We start from the raw sequence: 24,486 nt of genomic DNA on the forward strand, positions 1-24,486 counted from the left end.
AACCTGGAGGTCCTGCCAGGTCCTGCCCAACTTTCCTCAAACCACCATCCAGAAACCCAGGGCAACCAGAAGCATGCTCCTAAGCCATGACACTTTCATATCTAATCGTACAAGTATTTGAAGACAGTAACTATTAATTCCCTCATGTTCTCTTTCAAACGCTACCTGCAGTGTGCAGTTTTCCCATGGCTGCCATCACTGTGCACACATGTGTAGTCTCCTATTTGATATTTCATATATTTTCAGATTTCCCAAAAAGGAATTTTCTGACCAGCCTATGAGTTCTTTGCTGCCATCTCAAACGTGCTGAGCAAAAGTATCTCTGTCTGGCATGTTCACAAATGCTCTCTGCCCTCCAGGAGGCCTGGATTCTGCTGCAGTTGGATGACTCCTCCCCACCCTGCAGCAGGCTCTGCTCTTCAGGTGTGTTTCTAACGCATGGTCAGCCGCACGCAGAGCCGGCTTTTCTGTGTTGTGTTTCCACTGAGAGTCCTGCTCTCCCAGTTCTGACTACTGAGATGGATTCTCACGATGGTGCCTCTTCTTCCTACAGGGACCCGGGGGTGGGCTGGGAAGGGAGATGGGAGAGCGCTCTCACCCATCTCCGCCTCTCAGCCCTCTGGGCTGACATTTCACTTTCCAGTTACTGATGGACACAAGAAATATTTAACATTCATCTCAAGGCCAGGGCAAGAATAGGAAAAACAGGAAAAGTGGTGTGGGGGTGGCCCGAGGACAACCATGGGAAGGTGGAGCTCTGGCAGACTGGAGAGTGACCCCCTAAGGGTCTCCGCCTCCCCAAGCTGTGTTTGAGATGCCCGCTCCTCACAGGTCTCTGCTGCCCACCTCCTCAGGGTCCGGTCCCCTCCTCCTGCCTCTTTTCTCATTCTATCCTGCACTTTGTACCATCTGACCTGTCCAAGCGGGCAGGGGTTCCCCACAGAGTGGGGAATGAAGGACACTGGGTCAGTAGACCATGAAAGCTACGCTGTAACAGCAGAAACAAACATTCTCTGTGGCAGGAAGGAGGAGGGGTGAGGCGGGCACTGCCTGAACTGGTTCTGTCTTACATTTTGGGTCAAGAGCTGAGAGTCTAGGTGTGGGGGTGGAGATACCAAGCATGATTAGTACTGATCCAGGGCTACCACGAGTTCAGGGTGTTCTAGTCAGTGAACAGAGGTGAGGCTGTAGTCTCGGAGGCAGCTGCTCTTAAGAAAGCAGGTACGGGTTCAGGACCCCTGGTGCCACAACCTGGGCATGTGCATGCATGTTAAAAGTAAGGACGGGATGGGCCCACCCCTGGGGAGGTCCTTGCTGAGCCCCTGTGGGGCCACCCACCTGTACTCAGGGGCGCCTTCTTCCAGTTGGAGGTGGTGCTGCCCTTGCCAGCGCTCACAGCCCTCTCGGAATGTCTGCCTGTCCTGCTGACGAGGGTGGGGGCCGAGGCTGCGTTCTGCAGTTTGGGCGACTGGCTGAATGTGTGCAGGATGCCTCGGGGCGTCGTGGCTGAGCCCCGGGACAGCTGGCTGGAGGCCTGCAGGGGTGAGAGAGGGCCACAGCTCACACAGGGAAGGGGGCCGCGGAGGGCACGGTGCTCAGCGCAGCCTCTCCTTGATCTAGCTGACCTCTTCCCACCCACACGGGATCCCTGGAAGTCCAACATCAGGAGACTAGGTAAGTTGCACCAAGGCAGGAGGGGAAGGAGGAAGGGAAAAAGAGAGCGAGAGACAGACAGACAGACGGATGCAGGCAGCGTGACAATTGGCGCCTGACGTGGTCACGGTCGGGGGCGTGAGGGCTGGTTGGTGGTGCGGTGCGGGGGGCTCCCGGCGCCCCAGTTCTGACCTGTAGCACAGCCCCGTTACTCCAGTCGCGGGCCTCTCCTGAGCGGAACGCCAACTTACGCCGGGGTTTTATGACCTACACAAATGGGGGTTGAAAGCGAGGTCAGCACTGTCCAGAGGCTGACCTCAGGCGACCACGTGACCGAGGGGCAGCAGCTATGGCCGTGCGAGGCCGAGTCCCCACAAGGACAGCAACTTCCTGAGGGCAGCACCGCCACCCACTATGCGGGGATCTTAAGAAGATGAGTTTGTTAGTAAATTATCAATGACTTTCAAGGACACAAAAAATTGCCAACAGGGAGCTTTGGGTCTACAAGGGGTGGGAAAACAAAACATTAAAAAAAAAAAGGGCAGCCAAAAAAACTTGATTTCAAACTTGCTTCTCTCCTTAATTTAGCTAGAACATTTCTTCCAACGCCCCTTTTGCAGCTCAGTGTGGCTTTCAGAAAAGCCCTTTTAGACAAGAAGTACTTGTCAGCCGGCACACTGCGAGTGAAAGCTACAAAATCTAAAGAAACTGCAAATTAGTATTTTCACCACCAACAGCCACCATTAAATGCAATTTAGACGCACAGTTAACAACCAGGCAGATGATCGCGGAGTGTGGGAGAGAATGCCAGAACATCCTGCCTGCCAGCGACAGCTCCTTGCCGAGGGAGCGAGGAGCAAGGCCCCTCTCCCGGAGGGCAGTATCCGTGTCCACCCCCCACGCAGCTCTGGCACCCGCCCCGGCTCTCACCTGCTTCAGCACAGGGTGTGGGGCGCTGGTTGGCTCAGCCTTGGCCGGCACGGGGGCGGCACCCTGCTGCAGGAGCCGCTGCTCGATCTCCTGCTCCTGCTGCAGCGCCTTCACGAAGGCGGCCTTCAGGCGGCTTGTGTGCTCCACCTTGAGCGCCTTCTTCTGGTTGGATGCCATGCAGTTCTCGCACATGATGGCGCCGCCCTTCTCCTCCCGCCAGCGGCACGTGAAGTCTGTCTTGCACTGTGCACACATGTAGGGCTCCCGGGAGAGCACGACAGCGGCCGACATCCTGCCTGCTGCAGGGGCAGACAAGGCAGCTCACGTCGGAGGAGCGGGAACAGCACGGCCAGAGCCCTCACCCCCCCAGGAGGGACGTGCACGCTGGCAGAGCCCAGGCAGCGCCCTGGGCCAGGGGCCCCACGTTCGCTCACCCGGCACACATGCAGGTGCCACTGTGTGCAGACACAGGGCCGGCCTCCAGAAGCTCTGCCGGCAGAAGCAACGCTGATGCACTTCAGAAAGCACTGTGGGCTCAGCATCCTTGACACCAGCTCTCAGACACCTGGCTTCTCGTGGCCATCCTCCCTACCCACGGAGCAGACACTTCCCACCCTCCTGCACTGCATCAGCTCTGAGGGAGACGGTGGCCACTCCAGGCCCCACCTTTTTTTTTTTTCTTTTTTTAATTTATTCATTTATTTAGCTGCACCAGGTCTTAGTTGCAGCATGTGGGATCTAGTTCCCTGACCAGAGATCGAACCTGGGCCCCCTGCATTGGGAGCTCAGAGTCTTAACCACTGGGCCAGCAGGGAAGTCCCACAGGCCCCACCTTTTAAGGTGACGGCACCCTTGCCAGGGGGCGAGGTACACGAGGACCAGACATCTAGGAAGTGCTCCCGACAGACACTATGCCTGGCGTCCTGTGCCCATCAGGGCATCTGGGCTGCACAACAAGCTCTTGAAGGGACACCCCTACCCCCCATCTCGAGAGGAAACAGCCCAGGGAGCTAAGTGACTGTGCACAGCTGGTCAGCTGCCCTGGGAAATGGGAACCTGGTGGCACTCAGCTCCAAGAGGGGTGACCAGGGCAGCCACAAAAAGCTCCTGCTGAGGTGTGGGGTCTTACTTTATTCAGCGTGTGTACACACACACACACACATATATATATGTGCTATCCAATGTGCATTAAGGGGTAACTCTGCATTTTGTTCCTCTCTCTTCCATGCCCAGCACTCAAAGTTCAACAGCCTCCTGGCTTGATGGACCATGATGTGGAGACACCCCGGCCTCCCCATCCTGCCTGCCTGGGGCCTGGCCAAGTTGCCTCTACCTGCTGAGGGGCTGCAGCGGGGGATCCGACTCTAGGGGGCTCCTGCCACTCCACAGGACAGGACGCCACCTGCCCAAGTGGACCGAGGCCCCGGGGTCCACCATGGGCCCCAGCTCCGGGCCCCAGCCTGGAGCTTCTCCTTGCACACGTCCACCCCCAGAGGAGGCTGCCCCTGCTGCCCATGCAGCGGCAGCTGCCCTCGGTGTCAGCGCCACCGCGGGCAGGCCTCAGGGGAGAGAGACTAAGCCCTGACGAGAATAAGCGCAGACAGACCAGTCTGGGAGAGAAGGTGCCCAGCACAGGCCAGTGCAAGACCGGCGGGCACTGCAGGCTGCTGCCGCCACACCACACAGGCCTGGCAGCAGTTCTTTTGCCAACTGGACCTCATCCCAAAGGAGTCATGACAGGAGTGCAGACACGTCCAGGCTGTGTCAGAGCCCACACCTCTCCGCACTGGGCCCGGCGGGGGGGCCACAGCTCCTCCAGTGCAGTCCACCCGGCCATCCCCGGCCCTGAGGAGGGTTACCGCTCTGTCTCCTCTTCAGCATGGAGCATCTGATGAGAGCACGTGGGGAGGAGATCCAGGCTGGCTAGCTAATCAGCGTCACCACGCGCTCAATTTAAGGACAGAAGAGCCCTCAGTTCAGCATCTACTGGTGACTCCCTGGGGGCAAACCTGACTTCCTACTTTCCAGCATCATTTCTCCTCACTAACCCGTATGTGCTCTTTCCAGACCACTTCCAGAGAGGGTAATGAAGTGAAGCTGGAGGCACAGGTGTCCCTCCCCCAGTGTGGGGACTCAGCGCTCTGCAAAGCTTTCCCCAACTCTCAGAGGAGGCCCCATCAGAAAGAAGCTGCCCACTGTACATTTAAGAAATGATCTAGGATGGGAGGGATAATAAACAGACTGGCACTGATATACACACACTACTATACATGAAATGGATGACTAATAAGGACCCACCACAGAGCATGGGAAACTCCTCAGTTCTCTCTAGTGACCCTCATGGGAACAGAACCTAAGAAGAGGAGAGACGTACAACTGACTCGCTTTGCTGTGCAGCAGAGAAGCCAGCACAACACTGTGAGCCAACTGCGCTCAAAGGGAAACTTAAAAACTATCTAAACCTCAGAGCCAGTGAAGAACCAATGGCAAGAGATCATCCACAATGTGCCCCGAGACGGCCGTGCGTACACAGCAGACGTGTCCACATGCACTATGCATCCATCGGGAACAACTCACAAGATGGAAACTTCAGCTTCAAGACAGAAAGCAGCCCTGGGCCCATGGCCTGCTCACCTTGTGTCTCCAGCAGGTTTTGCACCACCTCCTCCAGGCCGACCAGGTAGATGAATTCGTTGTTGGCAGCGCTGGGCAGGAAGTTCATCTCAGGGGCAGGGGGCTTGGGTGGGGGGATTTCAAGCAGTGTCTTCTCCAGCTGTTTGCGCAGTGCAAGCTTGGCGGCTGCCTGCCGACTGGCTGGAGAATCCGCAGCGGTGACCACAGAGGCCACGCTGGTGGGGGTGGAGTTGGCCTGAGCAGAAGTGGCTGTTGTTCCTTTCAGCGATGCTGGGGAAGGCTTTGGGGAGACAATGACCCTGGTCAGCGTGCTTGAGGGGCGCACCCTGAGGAGAACCCCACAGTCTGTACCATTAGCTATGCTAAGTCCTTATCAAAGTTAACCTGAACCATCAGCTACACTAACAAGTCCTTAAAAGTAACTCAGAGCTGCCTGACATCAACAAGCAACAGAAGAATAGACATTAAACTCAACTGCTCTGAGATGACCAATCTTACAAATAACTTGCTGAAGTTTAGCTGATCCAGATAACTTAAAAATCTGTAATCTGCTAAACTCTTATCAACTGAGGACACTCATAAAGCCATCACCATCACAGTGGGTACCCCTCTGGCAACCCCCCGCACCCAGGCGCATGGCCACTGTCCTGTCACTACAGCCTGGTCCCCCTTCCAGCACGGGTCTGGGTGGCCCCCTTCCTCAAAAGGTCGCAAAGGTGGCTGACTGTGGCATCAACGGCATTTCCCTCATGAGTACCTCTGTGTGCCCCCACCTTTCACCCTTCTCCATCCTCACTGCTCCTGCATTACTCACCATCTTCTGGACCCTGCTGGCTGACCTTCCACCATCTCCTCGCTCCAGCCCACTTGCCACCCGACACTCAAATGCTCTCCCCCAAACTGGGAGCGGACCATGCCAGTGCCCTTAAGCTTTATGGACCTGAAGATCCTTCTGGAAATAGGAAAGCTGTGTACACTATCCCCAGGAAAATGCACACACCTCACAACTGGTATGCAATAGGCTGTGGGCCTCAGGGAGCTCATGACAGTGGCCCAAGGGGTCTCCACAGGGGAGTGAGACTCTCCAGTACAGAGGATGCCACCACAGCACCTTGACCTGGCCACCGGGCCTCTGACCTGCCAGCTCTTCGCTGTTCCCCTTGCCGGCTCCCTTGGCCCCTCGGGGAGCAGAGTCGCAGGATCACCACTGCCTGCCTGGCTGCCATCCTCATGACACGAGGACAGGATGACACACAGCGGAGATCTGATCAGCGTCTACGGGGTGGACGAAATGGCCTGCCCAGGACGCCCCCATGCGGGCAGCAGCATTGTACTTGAACCTGACCTCAGAAGAGCATAGCTGGCCATGACCTTATCGGAGAAAGGCAGGCAAGGATGAGCCATGCCAGAGGAGGAAGAGAAGCTAACTCGCACATCAACAAAAGCTCGTGCAGACCCAGTCATTTCCTCTGTCAATAAGGATCTTCAGCCTGCCGCCCCTGGCTCCATCTTCCCCCACTCTGTTAGGTGGGAACAAACCCTCACCCTCTCAGAGGCTCTGTACAGAGATGAAGGGACACGCGGCTAAAAATAGATGCACTGGCACTGAAGGGACATCTGCAGACATTCCCCTCACGTGCTTGCGCCTGGCAGCGGTGGCGAAGAGGGAGGGGTGGGTGGAGGGGAAGGGGGAGCCTCTGGTGACCCCACCCTCACCCTCTCAGCAGTTATCTGCCTCTGTTAGACGGCAGAAGGCAACAGGAGACTCCTATCCACAACCTTCATGACCCAACAAGGGTCCCAGGAACTACAGCACCGCAGTCCATGGGACTGGACTGCCTGCTGCACAACTCACCTGTGGGATGTTGACGAGCAGACTAGTGTTGGGGACATTGGCGACACGGATGAGGCCCTGCTGAATGATCCTCTGTCCCTGAATCTGCACACTGGGCACAGACGCCCGGGGAGCCAGGAGGAGTGGCGGCGGCCCTGCGCTGGAATGTTGTCTGATGTTGTGGATTTGCTGTCGGGATGTGGGGCAGAGACAAGACAATGAGAAAACAATAAAGTGAGACTCGGGGAAAGAGCCCCAGTCTGAGAACTGGGGCCATTCTTGCGAGAGGGATAGTTGCTTGGGATTGCCCCATAAGCCCATGCTCTGCTCACCTGGGCCCCTCTGACGAGTGGGGGCATGACGACCTGGGAGCTCGCCTGAGGCCCTAACTTTGAGGACGTCTGCTGCCCGCCACGGACCAGGGGTGGTGGGATGACACTGCCAGGTATCCGAGTTGAAGAGGTCTGTCAACAACAACAACCCTCAGATCTTACACGGCTTTTTAAACAGGTTTGTTGTTTTCATAAAGGTACATACGCATACCCACCAAAATGGTAGTGGTAGAAAAAAGCTAAAATGTCTACTTATTCTAAGCACACAAAAGAATGAGGAACACAGACTCCCAAAAAGAGCCAGGCCAACCTGGACTCACTCAGGACTCAGGCACCCCGATGGTGAGAAGTTAGCTAACTGGGATCAATACTACCCGCCTGCTGGTCTGAGCTGCGGTCTCTGGCTTGAGTGAGGGCAAGTGGGCCTGGCCTGACCTCCATCCTATGGCTGGGGTGGGAGCTCTGCCCATCGCACCCTGTGGGCAGAGGAGGCTGTGACAGGCTCACAGTCGGGCTGAAGTGGGAGCCCAGCGTGTCCAGGATCTTGGCTGTCTCTCCAGTCTCACTAGAGGCAGCCGTGGGAGGGGCCCTCCAAGCGTCTGTGTGATTCACGATGTCAACAGGGGCTGGTATGGGTATGGGGACGCAAGTGTGACTGGCGGGGGGCTCCCACGGAAGGCCTCATTCTAGTCTTACGAGAAGGAATAAGTGGCCTTTTGCAGAAACTGGATCAGGGCTGCTCAGGAGCATGATGCAGAGTAAACACTGACCTGAAGTGATGGCTTGCCGGAAGGAATGTTCTGGGTGCCCCGTACAAGCGGGGGAGGGGTGGTCACGGAGCTCCCAGTGGAGCCTGCGGGCTGCAAGAGATCAGGACAGGCAGGAGGTGAGAGGGCTACCAACCATGCTCCTCCCCACACATGATTCTGAGGAGCATTGCTTTTTTCTTCTTTAAGAAGCTTCAGGCTCTCAAAGGTTCTGTTTGCCTGCCACGTTCACTGCAGTGGGAATTAACATGTTTGAAAGACACAGGACGGATTTTCCACGGCCCTTTACCCCTCTGCCCCAGGGTGCTTGGCATCACTGAGATTCAGGGGCCATCTCTGCCCTCCAGGGGACAAAAAAAGGCTGGGGGTAAAGGCCGAGGCTTATATATATACATCAATCCCCACCCTGGTGAGAAACCCTCTGGTCCAGGCATACAGCCCACCAGGGACAGTGACAGACTCGGTTCCATCATCAGCTCTTAAGCAATCAACAAGGAAGCAAGTACCGAGCAGGCTCGTCCATCAGGATACTAACAGCTGCCAGGCTTGGTCCATATGTTTACTATGTGTGGAGTGGGAGCTCAAAAAAATCCCCAAGTCAGACCACTGAGTGTCCTCCTGTCTCGCTCCCTTTAAGGTGGAAGCAATGTCTACACACTATCAGCTTGTATGGCCCAAGGTGCATTTACTTTCTGGTTCACTGAGAGAGTCATTAGAATATAAGGAAGGGTAGCCTTGTCATGGACCAGGAACCTTTCCAGAACAGGATAACAAAAGAGGCCCACAAAACCAGCCTGACCTTGCCTTACAGGGTAAGCCCCGTTTAGAAGCCACACAAGAAGCGTGACGCGTGGGCAGGTGACAGGGGCAGAAGCCCCGGGACACGGCCTCTGGGGTTGGGCATGTGCAGCCTGAAGCAGGCGCTCAGCAGTTTGTCCAGAAACCCAGAGCGGCCCCTGCCGGCCACCACAGGCACCCACAGGGCAGGACGCCCTTCAGAAAGGGTTTCAGGACAGAGCTGTGTTTCCAGCACCTTCAGAGACGTCTGCTCTCCATTCCCTTGATGGGAGTCTACAGGGAATGAGGTTCTCATACTCAGATCCAGAATATTCTAGACTGAAATGTAGTCTGATCTCCTCTAAGCTAAATCCAAAACGTGGGAACTTGAGCCTGCAAATTTCCAATTCAGACCTTGCCCCATTGCCCCCGAGGAAACCTGACTCCTCACAGACCCAGCTCCTGCAGGGAGCCAAGGAAGTGCCCATGGCTTTCTATCCCCAGTCCAAAGGGGTCTCTCAGTGACCCCTGACAAGTGAACAGCCACGCACATACCTTCTGGGTGGGAGTTTCTTTTTGTATTTGACTCTGCCGCAACTTCTTCAACAAAACCAGTTTTGCTTCTTCTAACCTTAACTCTTCTTTTAGTTGCTTAATCATCCTTTCTCGTTCTTCAGGACTGCTTTTCTACAAGGGCAAGAGGACACGGGCTGGGGGAGAGGGCTGGAGGCCAGGGGACACCCGTCGGCTCTGCTGCGAGGCGGTTCCCCAGCGCCCCACGGGGACAAAGCTCACCATGAGGGCCTCGGTGCTGGTCTCCTTTGGGGGCTCCTCGGCCAGCCCATTCACCCTCGGGCTCGCAGGCTGCTCGTTGTCAGAGAGCACAATCACATCGGGCGAAGGGGGTCTCCTCTCAGACTTCATGTCACTGTGGGGCAGGGAGGGGGGCTGTTAGCCGAGCACCCCGCCTGTGGTGGGCAGCGCTCCCACGGATGCTGGGGTTCGGACTCAGACACAGTGAAGTGGAGGCAAGCAGGCTTCTCACCACCCTTCCCCACAGCCACCTGCCCGGGCTGCCTTTTCTCACCGCACTCACCTCGTGGCCCTAGAGCCTGCCAGTTTATGGCTGAGCCCTGTAAAGAGTCAGGACCATCACCAGTAACCACTTCTGCGTCCCCAGGCTGAGGACACCTACACGTCTGCGGGAAAACATCGCACTTTGGAGCCCATCACAGCCCCTCTCCGCACCATGTGGTTCAGTCAGTACTGAACTAGAACATGTGCTCCTGGATCTTGAGCCTGCTGGTGGAGCGCCTACCTACCCATGCTGGGAGACACCTGATGGGGAGGCCAGCCCCACTTGAATCAGCATTTCTTTGCTGAACCCAGACTCCCTGACAACCCTCACACCCCTCCCCAGGTGACAGAGAGGCTGATGCGCACGCTGTCAGTCGACGGTCTAACTCCCCAGCACGGGGCATCACCACCTCACAAGGCAGCCACGGCAGCCTGCTGCATGGTCCTCCCTGGGCTACAGCTGGGCTCCCTACCTGGCCAGGGCCACCGCGGCAGTGCTGGCTGCATGCTGTGACACTGACTGGAACACGGGAGCACATGCACTCTCACAGACCGGTGTCCTACCCACCCACTTCCTCTGCTCCCAAACCAGCTCCCAACCGCCCCTGCCCACTATCCTCTGCCCTCTTCTCCCAATCCTACCACTCAAGCTCCTCAGAATGTATGTGCACATCTGGTGATGCTAGGCTTCTGCTAATGGCATTGCTGACCACATATATAAGGACCAGTGGGTCTCAGAGACAGTGCTTAGCGCCAAGCCAAGCAGCTCCATTAGCTGAGGACATAATGTAAACTCTCCCTTCAGATCTAGCCTCAGCATGTGTGCTGAAAGAATCAAATCAGCAGGAAAGCCAGCCAAGGACTGAATTCACCCACTAGGTGGCACTGTGACCCAAAGAACAAACTCCGTTAAGTTAACTGGGACTAACAACAGTTCAAAGTTGTCCCATTCCTTTCAGCAGAGTGGGGAACAGTTACAGATGGGAAACTGGTATTTTAACAGCCCACTGAACTGCCCTTTCCACTCCCAGAGTGAGCTATGTCTTCAGGGAAGGGGGGCACAGAGGACCAGACACTGGGTTCACTGACTCCCCCAACCCCTCAACCTGCAGGGCTCTCCTTGGCCCGCCCTAATCTCAGCTCTTAGAGCAGCATAGTTGCTGCACTTCAACAAGCCCAGCCCTGATGCGCTTTAACCACCACAGCTATAGCTGCTGGATGGTCTTCCACGAGTGATCAGGAGGGTGAACCAACAAAAAGGCGCCCATTTCAAGGTACAGAACTCCCTCACTGGGGTTAGCAGCCCACATTTTCAAGTCCAGGAATTGGCTGGCTGTAAAATAACTAAGGATGTCTCACTAAGGCCTCAACAAACCAAAAACCAATGCAGTTCAGGAACCACTACTCCTTCAAGTCCCTGTCTCCCTTGCTGGCTGCCAACTCTGCCCAAGACCCATCCACATTACAGACGACCCCGGGGCCCCAGTCCAGGCTTTGTGGACAGGCGCACAGGTACTGAGCAGACACAAGGCGCTGGCCGCAGCCCAGGGGGCTCCCAGGCGGCTGCACACAGGCGGAGCAGCAGCCTCAGCAGAGCCACATGTAGAGTTATGACTGCCGGTGCTTCCCGAGCGAGAGCAGAAGGGGGGGGGGGGGGGGGGGGCGGCAATGCACCCTAAGGGGGTTTATCACTTTTTACCATCTCACAGAGCACGTGCCCATCTCCCAAAGGTGAGACGCCTAGTACAGCGCAAATGTGCCTGAGGGAAGAGGGCAGGGTTAGGGGCTGGACCACATGGAAGCTGAAGCTTCCTGAGATGACCACTGTGACCAGAGCTCTCCCAGGCCCCATCTTGGACCGAGACTAATCAATAACTCGTCCAAGAGATGACATCACCTCCCATCAGTGATCACTCAGCATCCCAGCAGCCAGCAGGGAGTGAACTTCCTGTATGCTAATCAGGCCACCAAAAAGTCATGTGACAAAGGCATTTCCCTCTTTGGTCATGTGACCCTTTAACTGTGCCTTCCAACGTGAAAACCATGGCAACAGCCAGTTCTAACCAGTTTGTGACATGCAGCCTTCATTTTGAGAAGTGAGGTAGGGTTCAGGTGCTGTCAGGAAATGGAGGCGCCAGCTCGCCCTGGGGCTGCGGGGCTGCAGGCACTTCCTGTGTGGCGCCGGCCCACAGGGGACTGTTCGCTTGTCACAGGGACCTGGGTCGCCTCTTCCAAACGCAGAAGGGCCACAAGCCCCCACTACTTTGCAACATGAAAAACTTTCCTAAAGCTCAGTTTTAACGCAAAGGTACTTCAAGTTTCTCAGTACTTTCCCAGAGAGTTCTTTTAATTCAGGGAAAAGGACACTCATTTGACAAAGGCTCAAAATTATCGTGGGCATTCTTTTTTAAAAAACGTATTTAAAATTATAAAACCATCTAGCCCAACATGCCAGGGAAACACTGGAGTGGCCATGTGTCCAGGGAGGCTGCCTGGGCACCACGTTTATTTGAAAGCTATGATTTCAGGGCAAATTCATTAAGCCCAGCCTGCCCATCTTGGGGATCCTGATATAAACTATTATGATCAGAAGAGATTTCATGTGGCCTGGAAGCAAGCCGGGCTGTCTGTGAAAATGTTCTCACTGCCTCCCTCCCTTGTATGCCTCCCGAGGTTAAACAAACAAAAATTCTGTTACGTGCCCGGAACTTCCCTCAAGCTTCCTGGAGATTAAAACTTAACTCGCAACAAGATCCCTCCATTCACAGCACCTCCATCCCTACCCATCAGCAGTCAGTGTGGGGTTAACACAAGGACAGCGCCTTGGCCTTCCTACAAGGGCCACCCTCCCTCAGCCTCCCAGGGTGATGCTGCCACTGCCCGCTCAACAGGCCCAGGGCTGGGGCCAGGGACCAGTGCTCCCACTTAGACACTCTCTCCAGAAGAGTGGGGCACAGCAGCTCCTGGTGAGGGCCAGGATGCTCCCAGGCTGCTGTGACAAGGGCAAAAACAGGGGTCCAGCCCTGGTGCGACACCACAACCCCAGAAAAGGGGCGAGGCCCCCTGAGCCAGAGGGGAGGGACTCTCCTCCCAGCACCATGCTGGCTGGTGGACAGGCCACAGGGCCTCCTCCCAGCGCAGGCACGGCGCTCCAAGTCTGCGCGTGCTATGGGAAGGAGGGGTCACACTCCTACAAAACTCCCCCACTGGGTCCCGCCTCATACAAGTGAGATGCTCAGGGCAGGACATTCCCTCTCTGTGCCTCCTACAAAGTTGGGGACAGTAATTCCTGCCCCACTGCCCCTCAGATTCGCTGGGTGAGGTGAGACCTCAGTGCCAAGAAGGTTTGGATGCCCTAGGAGGTCCCTGGGGCAGTTCGGGCCCCAACCTCCCAAGGCAGTAAGGAGCTGCTCGCTGTGAGGTGAACTCGGCAGACAGCGGACAATCAGGTTGATAGTGAAGACCGGTGTTGAGTCTGCTCTCCGGGTACTCAGGTGACACCCCTCGTGGGCACCTACCGCGCCCTCTTCCCTGTACCTGGCTCCATGACAGTCTGAGTTCACAAGAATCCACAATGCCTGCAGACTGACTTATCTCTGTGCACCTGTGGGAAGGTCTTTCCACATGCACAGATACTACACTGCTCAAAGATCTGCAAGCTCAACTCAGAAATCAAACGATTTCTGAATTGTGTCATTATGTATTTTCAAGCACCAGGCCCTAGAAACCCACTTCCTGTGAGCCCAGGACTCTGGTGGATGTTACCGAGGAGCCCTAACACTCCCAGCTGACACACGCTGTGCAGAGGACCACTGCACCATACCCTTACGAGGCCGCCCCCTCGGTCTGCAGAGCGCCCTGAAGGCAGCTCGCTCCCTGCAGCCTGCAGTGAGGAACGGAGGAGAAGCAACAGCGTGAGCTTCTGAAGCAAGGTCACAGCCTCAGAAGCTTCTCCTCGGGCCCTCAGAACATGTGCTCTGAGAGACCACCCCACAGAAGGATGCCAAGCTAGCTGTTTGGCAAGAGGGTCACAGAGACAGACACAGAGACGGCCCCACCCCCCCACACGAGGAACAAAGCCGCTGGAGAGGAGAACCCAAGAAGCTACGCTCAGCTGGGACCAGTCAGCCAGCAGAGCTGACAGACGACGCTATGCCGTCACAAACACTTTAAACCACTCAACTACTGGGGCTGGCAGCCCAGCTCTGCCCCCGAAAGCTAGCCAATGCCAGTGTAACTCCACGGCCTCCCTCAGACCGTCTTCAACAAGGCTGGCCACTCTAGACATTTACACTACCCTGGGAGAGAGAAGGCAGCAAAGAAAGCTTATCCAAGTAACCACCCCCACTGAACCTCAAAGCCCCTTCTCCTCCCCTGAAAGGACCAGCAGCAGTTCTCTGAACACAGAGGGTGCCCCAGGGCAGACGCCCACTCAGAAGGAGATTGGCATACAGTTCAGGGACAGCCCGGCCCAACAGAGAAAGGGGTGCACGGGGAGTCCCAGGAGAGCAGACAGCCATCCTCAGGCCTGGGAGCCACCACTGGTGGCTTCAGGCACTGCCAGGAGGGCTGTCTGAGCCAATGTTGGAAAGCAATTCCATACACTTAATCCAGGGAGCACCCCTATTTCAGAAGCACTTCTAGGAAAGTTCTGAAGAGAGAAAATTTGTTATAAAACATTTGTCACCAGTTCCCAGGTTAGACCTACCGCCTGGTAACATTTCACTGGCAGTTTCCAGTTGCATACTGTTTGTCTCAGTGGACACACACCAATGGGATCTTTCACAGTCATCTGGGTGTGAGAACTACTCACTGGGACCCCACCACACGGCACCCTCCCTTCCCAAGAGGCCCCATCCACTCAGACACGCTGTTATCAGAGAGGGAACTGCTATATGCAGACACAGGCTGCGCCCCAAAGCTGAACACTTGCCTGCCCTGGGGATTGGCGGGCACTGAAGAGTGCCGGGTCCCTGCTGCGCCCCCAGAGCCCACCTGCTCCCCGCCTGCCCCAGCTCTTCTGAGATTCCCTCAGCTCCCCTTCTTGGCATCCATTACCACCTCTCCCAGTCCTGTAACTTGACACCCTGGTGGCTGGGATGTCAAGACAAAAGCCCAGAGCCTGCTTTGTGGGGGCCAGGAAGTCAGAATCCATCGTGCCACAAAGGCCATGGAGGTGAGCAGCTGAGATGGGAGTTTTGAAACCCAGCCATAATTCTTCCTGGAGACTCCAGGTCCAGCTATTGCTCCAGGACTCCATTATGGCCAAAGATCTCAGAAGAAAGGAAGGGAACACGTGTGACCAGGGTCTGGCCCCAAGAGCCCATCCCCCACCAAGGCCCCCAGAGCAGGCGGGCAGAGGCAGCTGCAGTGGAAGAGCACTGCGCCATCTGCAAAAGAAGGCATCCGGCCTGTCCTGCTGGGGGCTCCTTCCAGAACACAGGAGCCCTGAAGTCACACAGTCTGGCCAGGGGAACCAAGAGGACCTTCCTGGGACTGGAAGCAGGGATGGGGGCCAGCTATGGGGGCATGAAGGATCCCTGGAGAAACAAGCCAAGGACAGGCAGAAGGGAGTGTTCCCTGAGGCAGCAACTGGCAGTGGCCCCACAGAAAGACCCTGACCTCCAAGTGGCAATGGGGCGGCCTGCAGGGTCAGCCCACCCACTGCAGCCCAGGCCACTGCAGCAGGACTTGCCAGCCAGGAGCACGCTCCAGTTGGGGCACCGCCACACACTCTGCCCAGAAATCTGGGAAGGGCACTTGTCAGAAAACAACCACAGTCACAGAACTGAAATGCTGGCCTGTGTCAGATTTGGACGTTTGCTGACCTTTTATGGTGGCCACCTCTGTATGACCCTCTCAACTGTCACCTATACCCACAGGTGTGGAGGGGGTCTTGAGAGTGACTTCCTGAGGTGACAGCCCCAAGGCCTGCAGATAACCTGGGCCCACAGCAGGTCTGCTCAACTCTCGCATGCCAAGGCCCACCACGTGCACCCCACACTGCACTGGGGCCTGAGCCCCCGCCCTGCTCAGAGCAGCTGGATGCCTGCAGCCTGCAGGGGGCTAAAGGGCACCCTAGAAAAGAAGGTGTGGAGCAAGAGAGGGTGGGTGTCACACAACCGTCAAGTGAGGCCTCTACTCAGGTCATCAAACACCATTTTTGGACTAGGTTGAAGGGGAAAGCATTTTTATTTACACCTGCAAGATCCTGGATATCCAGTCAGCAGCATCTGCATGCTAAGTCCCTGAAGTGATAGAGATAACAGAGCAAGGACACGGATGTGGCCCTCAGACTTATCTGAGAAACAACTCTTGCTACATGTGGACTGCTGTCTACTCGAGGAAGCTGGGTGATGTTTTAGCACTCGGGAACTCACACTTCCAAAGGGCCTGGGCCTGGGGAGTGAAGGTCAAAGGAGGGTGGGACCCCTCTGCTGGCCACACCACCATCGCTAGCATCCATTTTTTGCCCTGTCACTGTACCCACGTGCCAGGCCAACCTTCCTCCAGGGAGAGATTCAGGAGCACTCTGCAGCAGATAAACCCAAACACACCTCCTAGGATGCCAGCTTCCTCACCAACTCACAGCAAGAAAAAAGTCAGCTGTACACAGATGAAACAAACACTGCTTTCCAGCTTGCAACATTCACAAGCTCTTGTGATAAATGGAAAGTGCTTTGTTTGCCTGCAAGCTTCTTGCCCCCTCTTCAATATGTGTTTCAAACTGCTGGATCCTCCCTCACCACGCCCTGGCAAACCCCAGGGGATGTCCTCCCAGCAAGGCTCTGGAGTCCGCCACCCCCACCAGACCTGCTCCAGCTGCTCTGAGCAAAGTTGCTGTGAGACTCCGCCCAGGTCAGCCATGAGGACTGTGGGGGCTGGGCACTCCTCAGTGGCTGCAGTGACCTGGGCCAGTTACCAAGCCTCAAAGAGTTTTAGTGTCTCCATCTGCAGAATGGGATGCCACTGACCTTGAGAGGATGCTGTGAACCGCAGAGGGCACAGAAAGTGCATCCAGTCAACAGATGACCGCCCCACCTCTCTCCCCCAGGCTCACAGAATGTAAGGTGCATGCACATTCAGGGCAGCTCCCATCGCCTTTTCTGCTACAATTTAGCTCTGAATTGATTCATTTGGCCACCTGCCCTGCAGTTGGAGGTCTCTGGTGACAAGGTCTCCAGCTGAGGGCTTCTCTTACCCCGACCTTCTGAGCCCGTCAGGCCGCTAACCACTGTCCTGCCTGAGATGTGCGCTCGGAGTCCTGCCAGGTACCCGTGCCTGTGCCCACCCTGGACAGCCCGCCAGGGCGCCCCCAGGGTGGGCCTCAGGACCCTTCAGGGCTTCTGCCAGGTTGTTGTGATATGGAGATGACATTTGCCTTTTGTACCAAGTCACAACAGTTGCAGCAAACTGTGCCAAGATTCAAGTTGTTGTCACACTGTAGGCAATGCCTTGGATAAAGTACAAGCTATTGATTTTATTAAAACTCAGCATTTGAGTACACATGTCTTTTTAATATTCTGTGACAAGATAAAGCACTCCTGCTGCATACCAAAGCAGAAGAGCCATGTTGGGGGGGGGGGGGGGAATCACACGTTTGGGCATTCGCAACGTTTGAAGGAAGGATGGACAGACAGGCTGTAGTTATTCAGACGCGGGTGTTCGGCATGCACTTTCCCCAAAATGGTTAGAGCAAAGCAGGTTCACTTCCAGGAAAACAACCAACAAATATGTCACCAATGATAATGTCAGAGCTCCCAACAAGCAACATGTAGAATTTTGGAAAACTTGTGAGTCCAACAGCTTCCCAACAGATCAGATAATTAACTAATCTGATTTTCTGCAATAATGAAAAATAAAATGTATCAGTATTTGAAAGATCTCTGTAACTTGGTCAACTAATAGTTTCTAATGTTCAGTGGTATCATTACACACCAAGATGAGTAAAAGATCATCCAGGGAGAGAAGAAACAGAATACCCCGAGGCTTCACCCTTTGGGAGCTGTAAACAGTGACTTCCTCCCAGAGGGCAGAGCACAGAAGGGAGGAAGAAAGTCGCTTTATGGTGAAGACGCCTGACAGACGCCCAGGTGGTCAACACCACAGTGATGACTCTCACTGACGGGACGCGCCCTGGCCACGCGTGTGAGGAGAAGGGCACCTCCCCTCCGTGGGCCTCTCCAAAACCCAGCCCGCCCGTGAGAGACCCCAGACGAACCTCAGCTGTGGGCCACCCTACAGAACACCTGACTCCCAACTGTCCAGGTCATGAAAACCAAGGAAGTCTAAGAAACTGTTTCAGCACAAAGCAGACTAAAGAGACCTGACAAAACGTCATGTGGGATCGAGGGATAGAAAAGGTAAAAACCGGAAACAGGAAATCAGAATAGACAATATAGACTGTGGTTCGTAGTAACTACTTAGGACAAATGTTCCACAGCAGTCTGTTAACAATCGAAAAACTGGGAAGGGGTGTGTAGGAATGATCTTCACAGCTTTTCTATTAAGTCTAAAGTAATCTTAAAATTAAAAAAAAATTTTTTCTGTTCAAAGTACAAGAGGGACTGATAGATTTTAATGTAACCGAGTACAAAAACTTAATCAAGGTTTCAGAGTCCACAGTGCAACTAACTGTTGGGAATGGCCATTCTGTGTCCTGCGTTAAAAGAAGAAACACACAATTATGCAAAACGACAAGCAAACACTCCTCCCTGCCCCAATGTGCTTGTCTGTGTGAGGCTGGATTTCCTTCACATGCTTCACCCTAACAACTTAGCATGAGAGACTAGATGGAGAAGCAGATAGGAGAATCCAGCTGTTTGCTTATTAGAGAGAGCTGCAAAATGGTTTTCAAATGAAAAATATTCTTTATGCTAACATGGAATTGCTTCATTATTGTTCATTATTATTATTTAAAAATAAACAAGTATTCTCAAATTTTTCTAACACAGTAAATGTCAACATATTTTCCACACAACTAAGCTTCTCTGGGGCCCAGAGATGGAAAAGTGGCCAGGGCCAGCGCTTCCGGCAAAGGGTTTTCTGTCCCCATCGAAGGAAGGTGCCAGCCCGTCTGAGTAGAAGCCCCCTAAGTGGAGTCCTCCTGACATACCACAACCCATGTGTTTTTTTCTTGTTACCAAAGTTGCGTTTTGAAAAGCAACGTGTACTAAAAATTTAACAGGACTCACCTCACTTACATATAACACTGTCATTTCTCTCTAAAACCTATTCAGTTATAAGACAAGGATGCTTGTCTTGTAAGAACAGGTAACCTTGTCCTTGTGGCCTTGAAAAGCAGCAACTGCACAGGCCCCACAGCCAGCCAGCTCTCAGAGAAGCCGCCACTGCCCAGGGCGGCTGGGACACGCCGCAGCTACAGAGGGGCAGGCCGGAGGCTCCGTTCCCAGGCCAGGAGACTCCCCTGGCCTCATGCCGCCGCACTCCCTGCTCACGCTGCCCTCCGGGCAAAGGCCTCTCCTCTCCCTCCGCCAGCACCTCTGCTCGGAGCAGCAGGCATCCAGCGAGCTTCTGAGTGTCACCCACATCCAAAGCATCAACTCTCCTTGCTCCAGAGGGCGGTCCACGGCCTGCACTTCTGGTCCAACAACCCAACCCTGCTCCCACCATCACAGGCCTTCTCTGGCCCTGACTCCAGGCAAACCCAGGGGGCGCCAGGAACCTGGACACCTGAGCACCCCTACTTCTGGGCCGTGAGCTCCCAGAACATGCCACCTGGGCTGCCCACGGATGGATATCCAGGTCCTCCTGAAGGAAGCGCACGCTGCGTGCCTGGACTGGTTGGCCTCCTTAGAGCAGTGTTATGTTGAAGCTGCTTTTGAAAGCTGTCAAGGGCCTGCCTTAAGGAACTCTGTATGTCACCAGGTCTCAGACCCCTAAGACCCAAAGCTTTTCCGTGTGACTACATCACAACTATTTTTAAGATTTAAGCTCTAAAAATAAGCACTCTGACAGCTTGGTACCTAAGGAAGGGGACACGTAGCAACGTCTGGTATGTCTCCCATTTCTCCACCCATCAGACACTCCCTACTTCCTTTGTACTCCCTCCCCCTCCCCCAGGTTGGCCCATTACAGAGTTTCAGAGAACTCAGTTCCCCCTCCCTCATTCTTGGACACCCATGAGTCCCAAGGCTCTTTCCCACCAGCACTGTGACAAACCTTACTGAATTATGCTGGACCTTCTGAGGTTCGAGCATGACCAACCTCACTTCAGAGCAGAGGGTGGGCTCTGAGAGTGGAGAGACCTGTCCTCGGCTCCCCAGGAGTGTGAGTGAAATCGGGCTGTCAGACCCCACATTCTTTTTTTTTTTTTAACCATCTGCTATCCTGCTCCCTTTCAGGCTCACAAATTACAATTCAAATGCTCATCTTAAGGGAAAAAAAACCAGAAATCTCTTGCAATCAGGCCAGCTCTCCTTTTTCTCCAGGGCACATTCTGCTGAGGAAATGTTCCTCTCCTGGTGTGTCACTCCTGCAGGCCTGGGATCACGCACAGAGCTCCTGTCAGCCCACTTCTTCACTGGGTTAGGTGGCTGGGGGGGTCAAGATGGGATCCCTCGGGCTGGCACACTCGCCATCCCCACCCCAGGGCTGGGTAAGGTTCTGGTACACCTGCTTTCATCACGTCAGAGATACCAGATGCAAAATAAAAAGCAATGCATACAAAAGCAGAGCCTCACAGCAGAGGGCTGGTCAGAGACCCTCTCTCATGTACCCCCGCAGGTAGAATGCTTCAATGACCCACTGCAGCAGCGAGGACACAGCACCAGCAGGAACACACACCATGAGAGGCTATCAGAAACTGTAACTGCAGAATCAGACTGGGTAATTTCAAAATAAGGAAATGACCTGCTTAATCTGCCAATCTGCTTAACTCACACGTGTGTGAAGCCAAGAGTTCCTTGTGCGTGCAAAGTCACATCAGTTATGTCTGACTCTTTGTAACCCTATGGACTGTAGCCCACCAGGCTTCTATGTCCATGGGTTTCTCCAGGCAAGTGGGTTGCCATGCCCTCCTCCAGGGGAATCTTCCTGATTCAGAGATCGAACCGGCACTTCCTGCATCAGCAAGCAGGTTCTTTAACACAAGCACCACCTGGTAAGCCCCAGCTACTTACCTAGATGACTGTACACAGTGGCCTTCTGGTTCCTGGTAGGGCAGTCACACAGCAACATCCCCAGAAGGCTGGCACTATCCAGGGAGAAGCCATCCCCTCCACAGCCAGAGGAGGGCTCCGTAAAGGCAACAGGGAAGTGGCAAAACTGTGGGGCTCCTTACCTGACCAGGCTGGCTCACAATATGCCCCTCACAGTATGTCCCTAGGTCACTCTGAGAGTTAGAAAACAAGGCACCTCAAGTCTGTCACGCTGCCATCCAAAAATAACGATTTTTAGAAGTACAGGTGAACTCCCTCAAATTTCAATTACAAACTTGTGATAAGATGCGGTTGGACAGAGAACTGGGATGAGCAGCCCTGAGGGAAGGGGAGAGGCAGAGGACAAGGAGGAGATGGAGGGAAGTCACAGAGGTTTGGGGAGGGGGCAGCTGAGGCCAGGAGTGCAGAATGGGGAGCTGGTTTCTGAAGGAACGCACCTCTCAGTTCCACGTGCGGAAATGCAAGCAAGCTGTGGACTTCCAGTGGAAGCCGATGGAGCTGCTCCCCAGCCTGCCTGGCCTCTCCTGGAAGTCCCCCAGCAGCAGGCAGAGAATTAGCGAATGAAGGGCCAGCCCACAACAGGTGGCTGGGGAGGGGCTGGGTGCCACAGCGTGTCAGAGCCCCCACCGATGGGAAGTGATGGCCACAAAGAACAGGCTCCTGGCTGCAGGACCCCCAGAGCTCTCACACACGGTGTGCGGGGAGACAGGGGTCAATTGCTGGGACCGTAGGAGAGCCGAGGTGAGGGCCACCACACCTACTTGGGCTGTGAGAACCAGAGCCCCTTCCAGAGCCATCACAGGCCCACAGCCGTGTCACATTCCCCCGAAACACTCAAGGACGCACATTCCAGCAGACAGCTGGCCGGCGGGTCGGGCACAGCTGCAGTGGGGCATGGGGGGGAGAACAGCGTAGGAGGGGCTCAGGTCTGCACAGGGCCATGGAGGCCCCCCACCCCCACCCCCCACCGAAGCTGGCATGGCAACAGCACTGGCCTCACCCTCTGTCATGGAAGGGAGAGGGCTGGTGGTCACACAGGCAGACCAGGACGTGGGCTCAGACCTCTCTGGAGACCTCATGGCTAAACTGTGAAGACTTGACACCGAGTGAGGATCAAGTAGCCAGATCTCCAAAAAGAGAAAGATCTACTTTCTACAAAAGTAAAACCACTCAGACGTTTTAGAGGAAAGGTACAGCAATTTCTTTAAAACAACTCAATATTGACCTACCCTGTGACCCCAGCAATTTGATCCCTATTTAACAAGATGATCCATGTTCACATGAAAATTTCTGTAGGAATGCTCCCAGCAGCCCCAACCTGGAGACTGCCTGGTGTCCATGGACAGGTGAGTGGATGACTACGCATATCCAACAGGAGTTGCTCAGTGAGACGCTGATACACACAACAGGGATGAATCCCAATCACACGGAGTCAGAGAAGGCAGACCCTACCAAGCACACACTCTCTATTTCTAGGAGGTCTGAGAAGCAAGACTGATGGAAAGTGGGAGAATACACCCCGTCAGGAAGGGCAGTATATGTGTGGATGGCTCCAGTGAACCTTCTGGGATGCTAAGGGTCTGTACCCTGATAAAGCTTTGGACTACACAGGTGGATACACATGTGAAAACCGCGGCAGGAGAAGCATCTGCAGCTGGTACCAGCAGCGCTCCTGGCAGAGCAATGCCAACCCTAGTGTTGACTGCGTTCATCCTCTCCTAAAGGCTGCTGGTAAAGCAGGTGCAAACAAGGCCTCCATACCCTATAAACATTAAGTGACACACATACCTCGTCCCATGGACTCAATTTCTACTCAAAACAGAACAAGGCCATCCACACAAGCCCACGCTACAGATGACAGGCGGGAGCGCTATCAAGTTACTTTCAGATTCATTTTCACTTTGGAAGAGGACTTGAGCATTAACCTGGGTGTGGATGACGTGCTCCCACTCACCACTGTGGATGGCTAAGTCCTGTCTTACTGGCAAATGATCTGAGAATCCTGGCTTCTATACAGAGTGTCGCCCACCACTATCAGAGTCCCAAAGAAGGATGGGGCAGTGGTTCTGTCATCAAGGATACCCGCTTCAAAGGTGGCCTGCTTTGCAGGCACCTTGGTGGGGATAAGAACACACATCAGAGTGCCTCCCATCCATGCCACAGGGCACACCACTGGTCCAAGTAAAGCTCTGTCCCAGAGCAAAAGAGACACGTGATGCAAAATGGGGAAGGAAGAGCAGGTGACGCAGCTGCCTGAAGACCACATACCCAATGGAAGCCAGCAAAGGCAGTCATCATGCCACCTGCCCCACACATCCATTCAAAGCCCACAAGGCTGGTTGGTGAGAAGCAGAAATGAGGCTACAAGTCTGTCCCTGCTGTGCCCGAGACCTAGGAGCCCTAGCTGTTTCCCTCCAAGGTAAAATAAGGAAATAGAGATGGTCTGCTCAGGTGCCCAGTGACTTTCAGCCCTTGTGAGCCACATCCCTAAAGTCAAGGCTCCCCAACACCTCTGCAGGTTCTCTGACCACACTACGGTACCCTAGAAAACCCTGTCCCATCACTTCTGCCCCCAAGGACCAGCACAGGACCTGCCAGAGAATCGAGGGAGAGTTGGCAACTCAGAAAAAGGCACACACAAACGTTTTCAGTGAAGCACGGGGGTGTTATGTGTGCGGCTCCCACCTCACACAGCCCAGGGGAGCCAAGGGACCCCGTCCTAACCTTTCAGGTGGAGGTGGCCTGGCAAAGAGGCTCATTATTTTACTGAGTTAAATGTACCTCCACCCAAGAGAGGAAAAAGAAAGCTATTCCCACCTGTGTGTGGCCTAGATTACTTCTGAAGATCAATTTGTGACAGGGAGTCTCCTCTATAGGAAAGTGTAGAAATGGAGTCTATTTATTTTAGAAAGGAAAAAAGAGAGAGAACTCCAAGCAGGTTACTTTGTCTGTCCCAGCTCCAGCCTCATCCAACAGTCCAGACTTGGGGTGGGGGGAGGGCAGCACAGGCTCATGACCTTTGGGCTGGTCTCACAAGACCAACAGGCTCGACTTCCACCTCTGTGGGATTCTGTCTTTCCATGAGCACATTTATGGATGCCATAAAGGAAACTGAACTATTTTAACCTCACTTTTTTTAAACACCCATACTAAGACACAATTTACATATTGCAAAATTCATTCACTATAAAAGTGTAGTTCAATGATTTTTAAGTAAATTTAGAGTTGTGCAACCATCCCTACAATCAAAGCTTAGAACACGTCCCTCACCCCAAAATGATGCTGTTATGGACACCCATGCA

At 54.5% G+C, this 24,486-nt stretch overlaps 1 protein-coding gene across 6 annotated transcripts in view; it reads right to left on the reverse strand.

The window, feature by feature from the left end:
• Positions 1 to 24,486, reverse strand: part of GATAD2A (GATA zinc finger domain containing 2A) — a 92,504-nt gene that overhangs the window by 3,718 nt on the left and 64,300 nt on the right. For 5 of the 6 annotated variants that reach the window (XM_070461175.1, XM_020884433.2, XM_070461178.1 and 2 more), the window contains 9 exons: positions 9,723 to 9,855; positions 9,483 to 9,614; positions 8,154 to 8,243; positions 7,384 to 7,515; positions 7,073 to 7,240; positions 5,218 to 5,497; positions 2,584 to 2,882; positions 1,846 to 1,920; positions 1,339 to 1,534 (listed from right to left, as the gene is read on the reverse strand). In XM_070461175.1, coding sequence (XP_070317276.1) covers positions 1,339 to 1,534; positions 1,846 to 1,920; positions 2,584 to 2,882; positions 5,218 to 5,497; positions 7,073 to 7,240; positions 7,384 to 7,515; positions 8,154 to 8,243; positions 9,483 to 9,614; positions 9,723 to 9,855 — 1,505 coding nt within the window. The remainder of the gene's footprint in view (positions 1 to 1,338; positions 1,535 to 1,845; positions 1,921 to 2,583; positions 2,883 to 5,217; positions 5,498 to 7,072; positions 7,241 to 7,383; positions 7,516 to 8,153; positions 8,244 to 9,482; positions 9,615 to 9,722; positions 9,856 to 24,486) is intronic. The other variant, XM_070461181.1, reaches the window with a different exon arrangement.

The sequence above is a fragment of the Odocoileus virginianus genome, chromosome 3 (assembly GCF_023699985.2).
Source record: "Odocoileus virginianus isolate 20LAN1187 ecotype Illinois chromosome 3, Ovbor_1.2, whole genome shotgun sequence".
Lineage (NCBI taxonomy): Eukaryota > Metazoa > Chordata > Mammalia > Artiodactyla > Cervidae > Odocoileus > Odocoileus virginianus.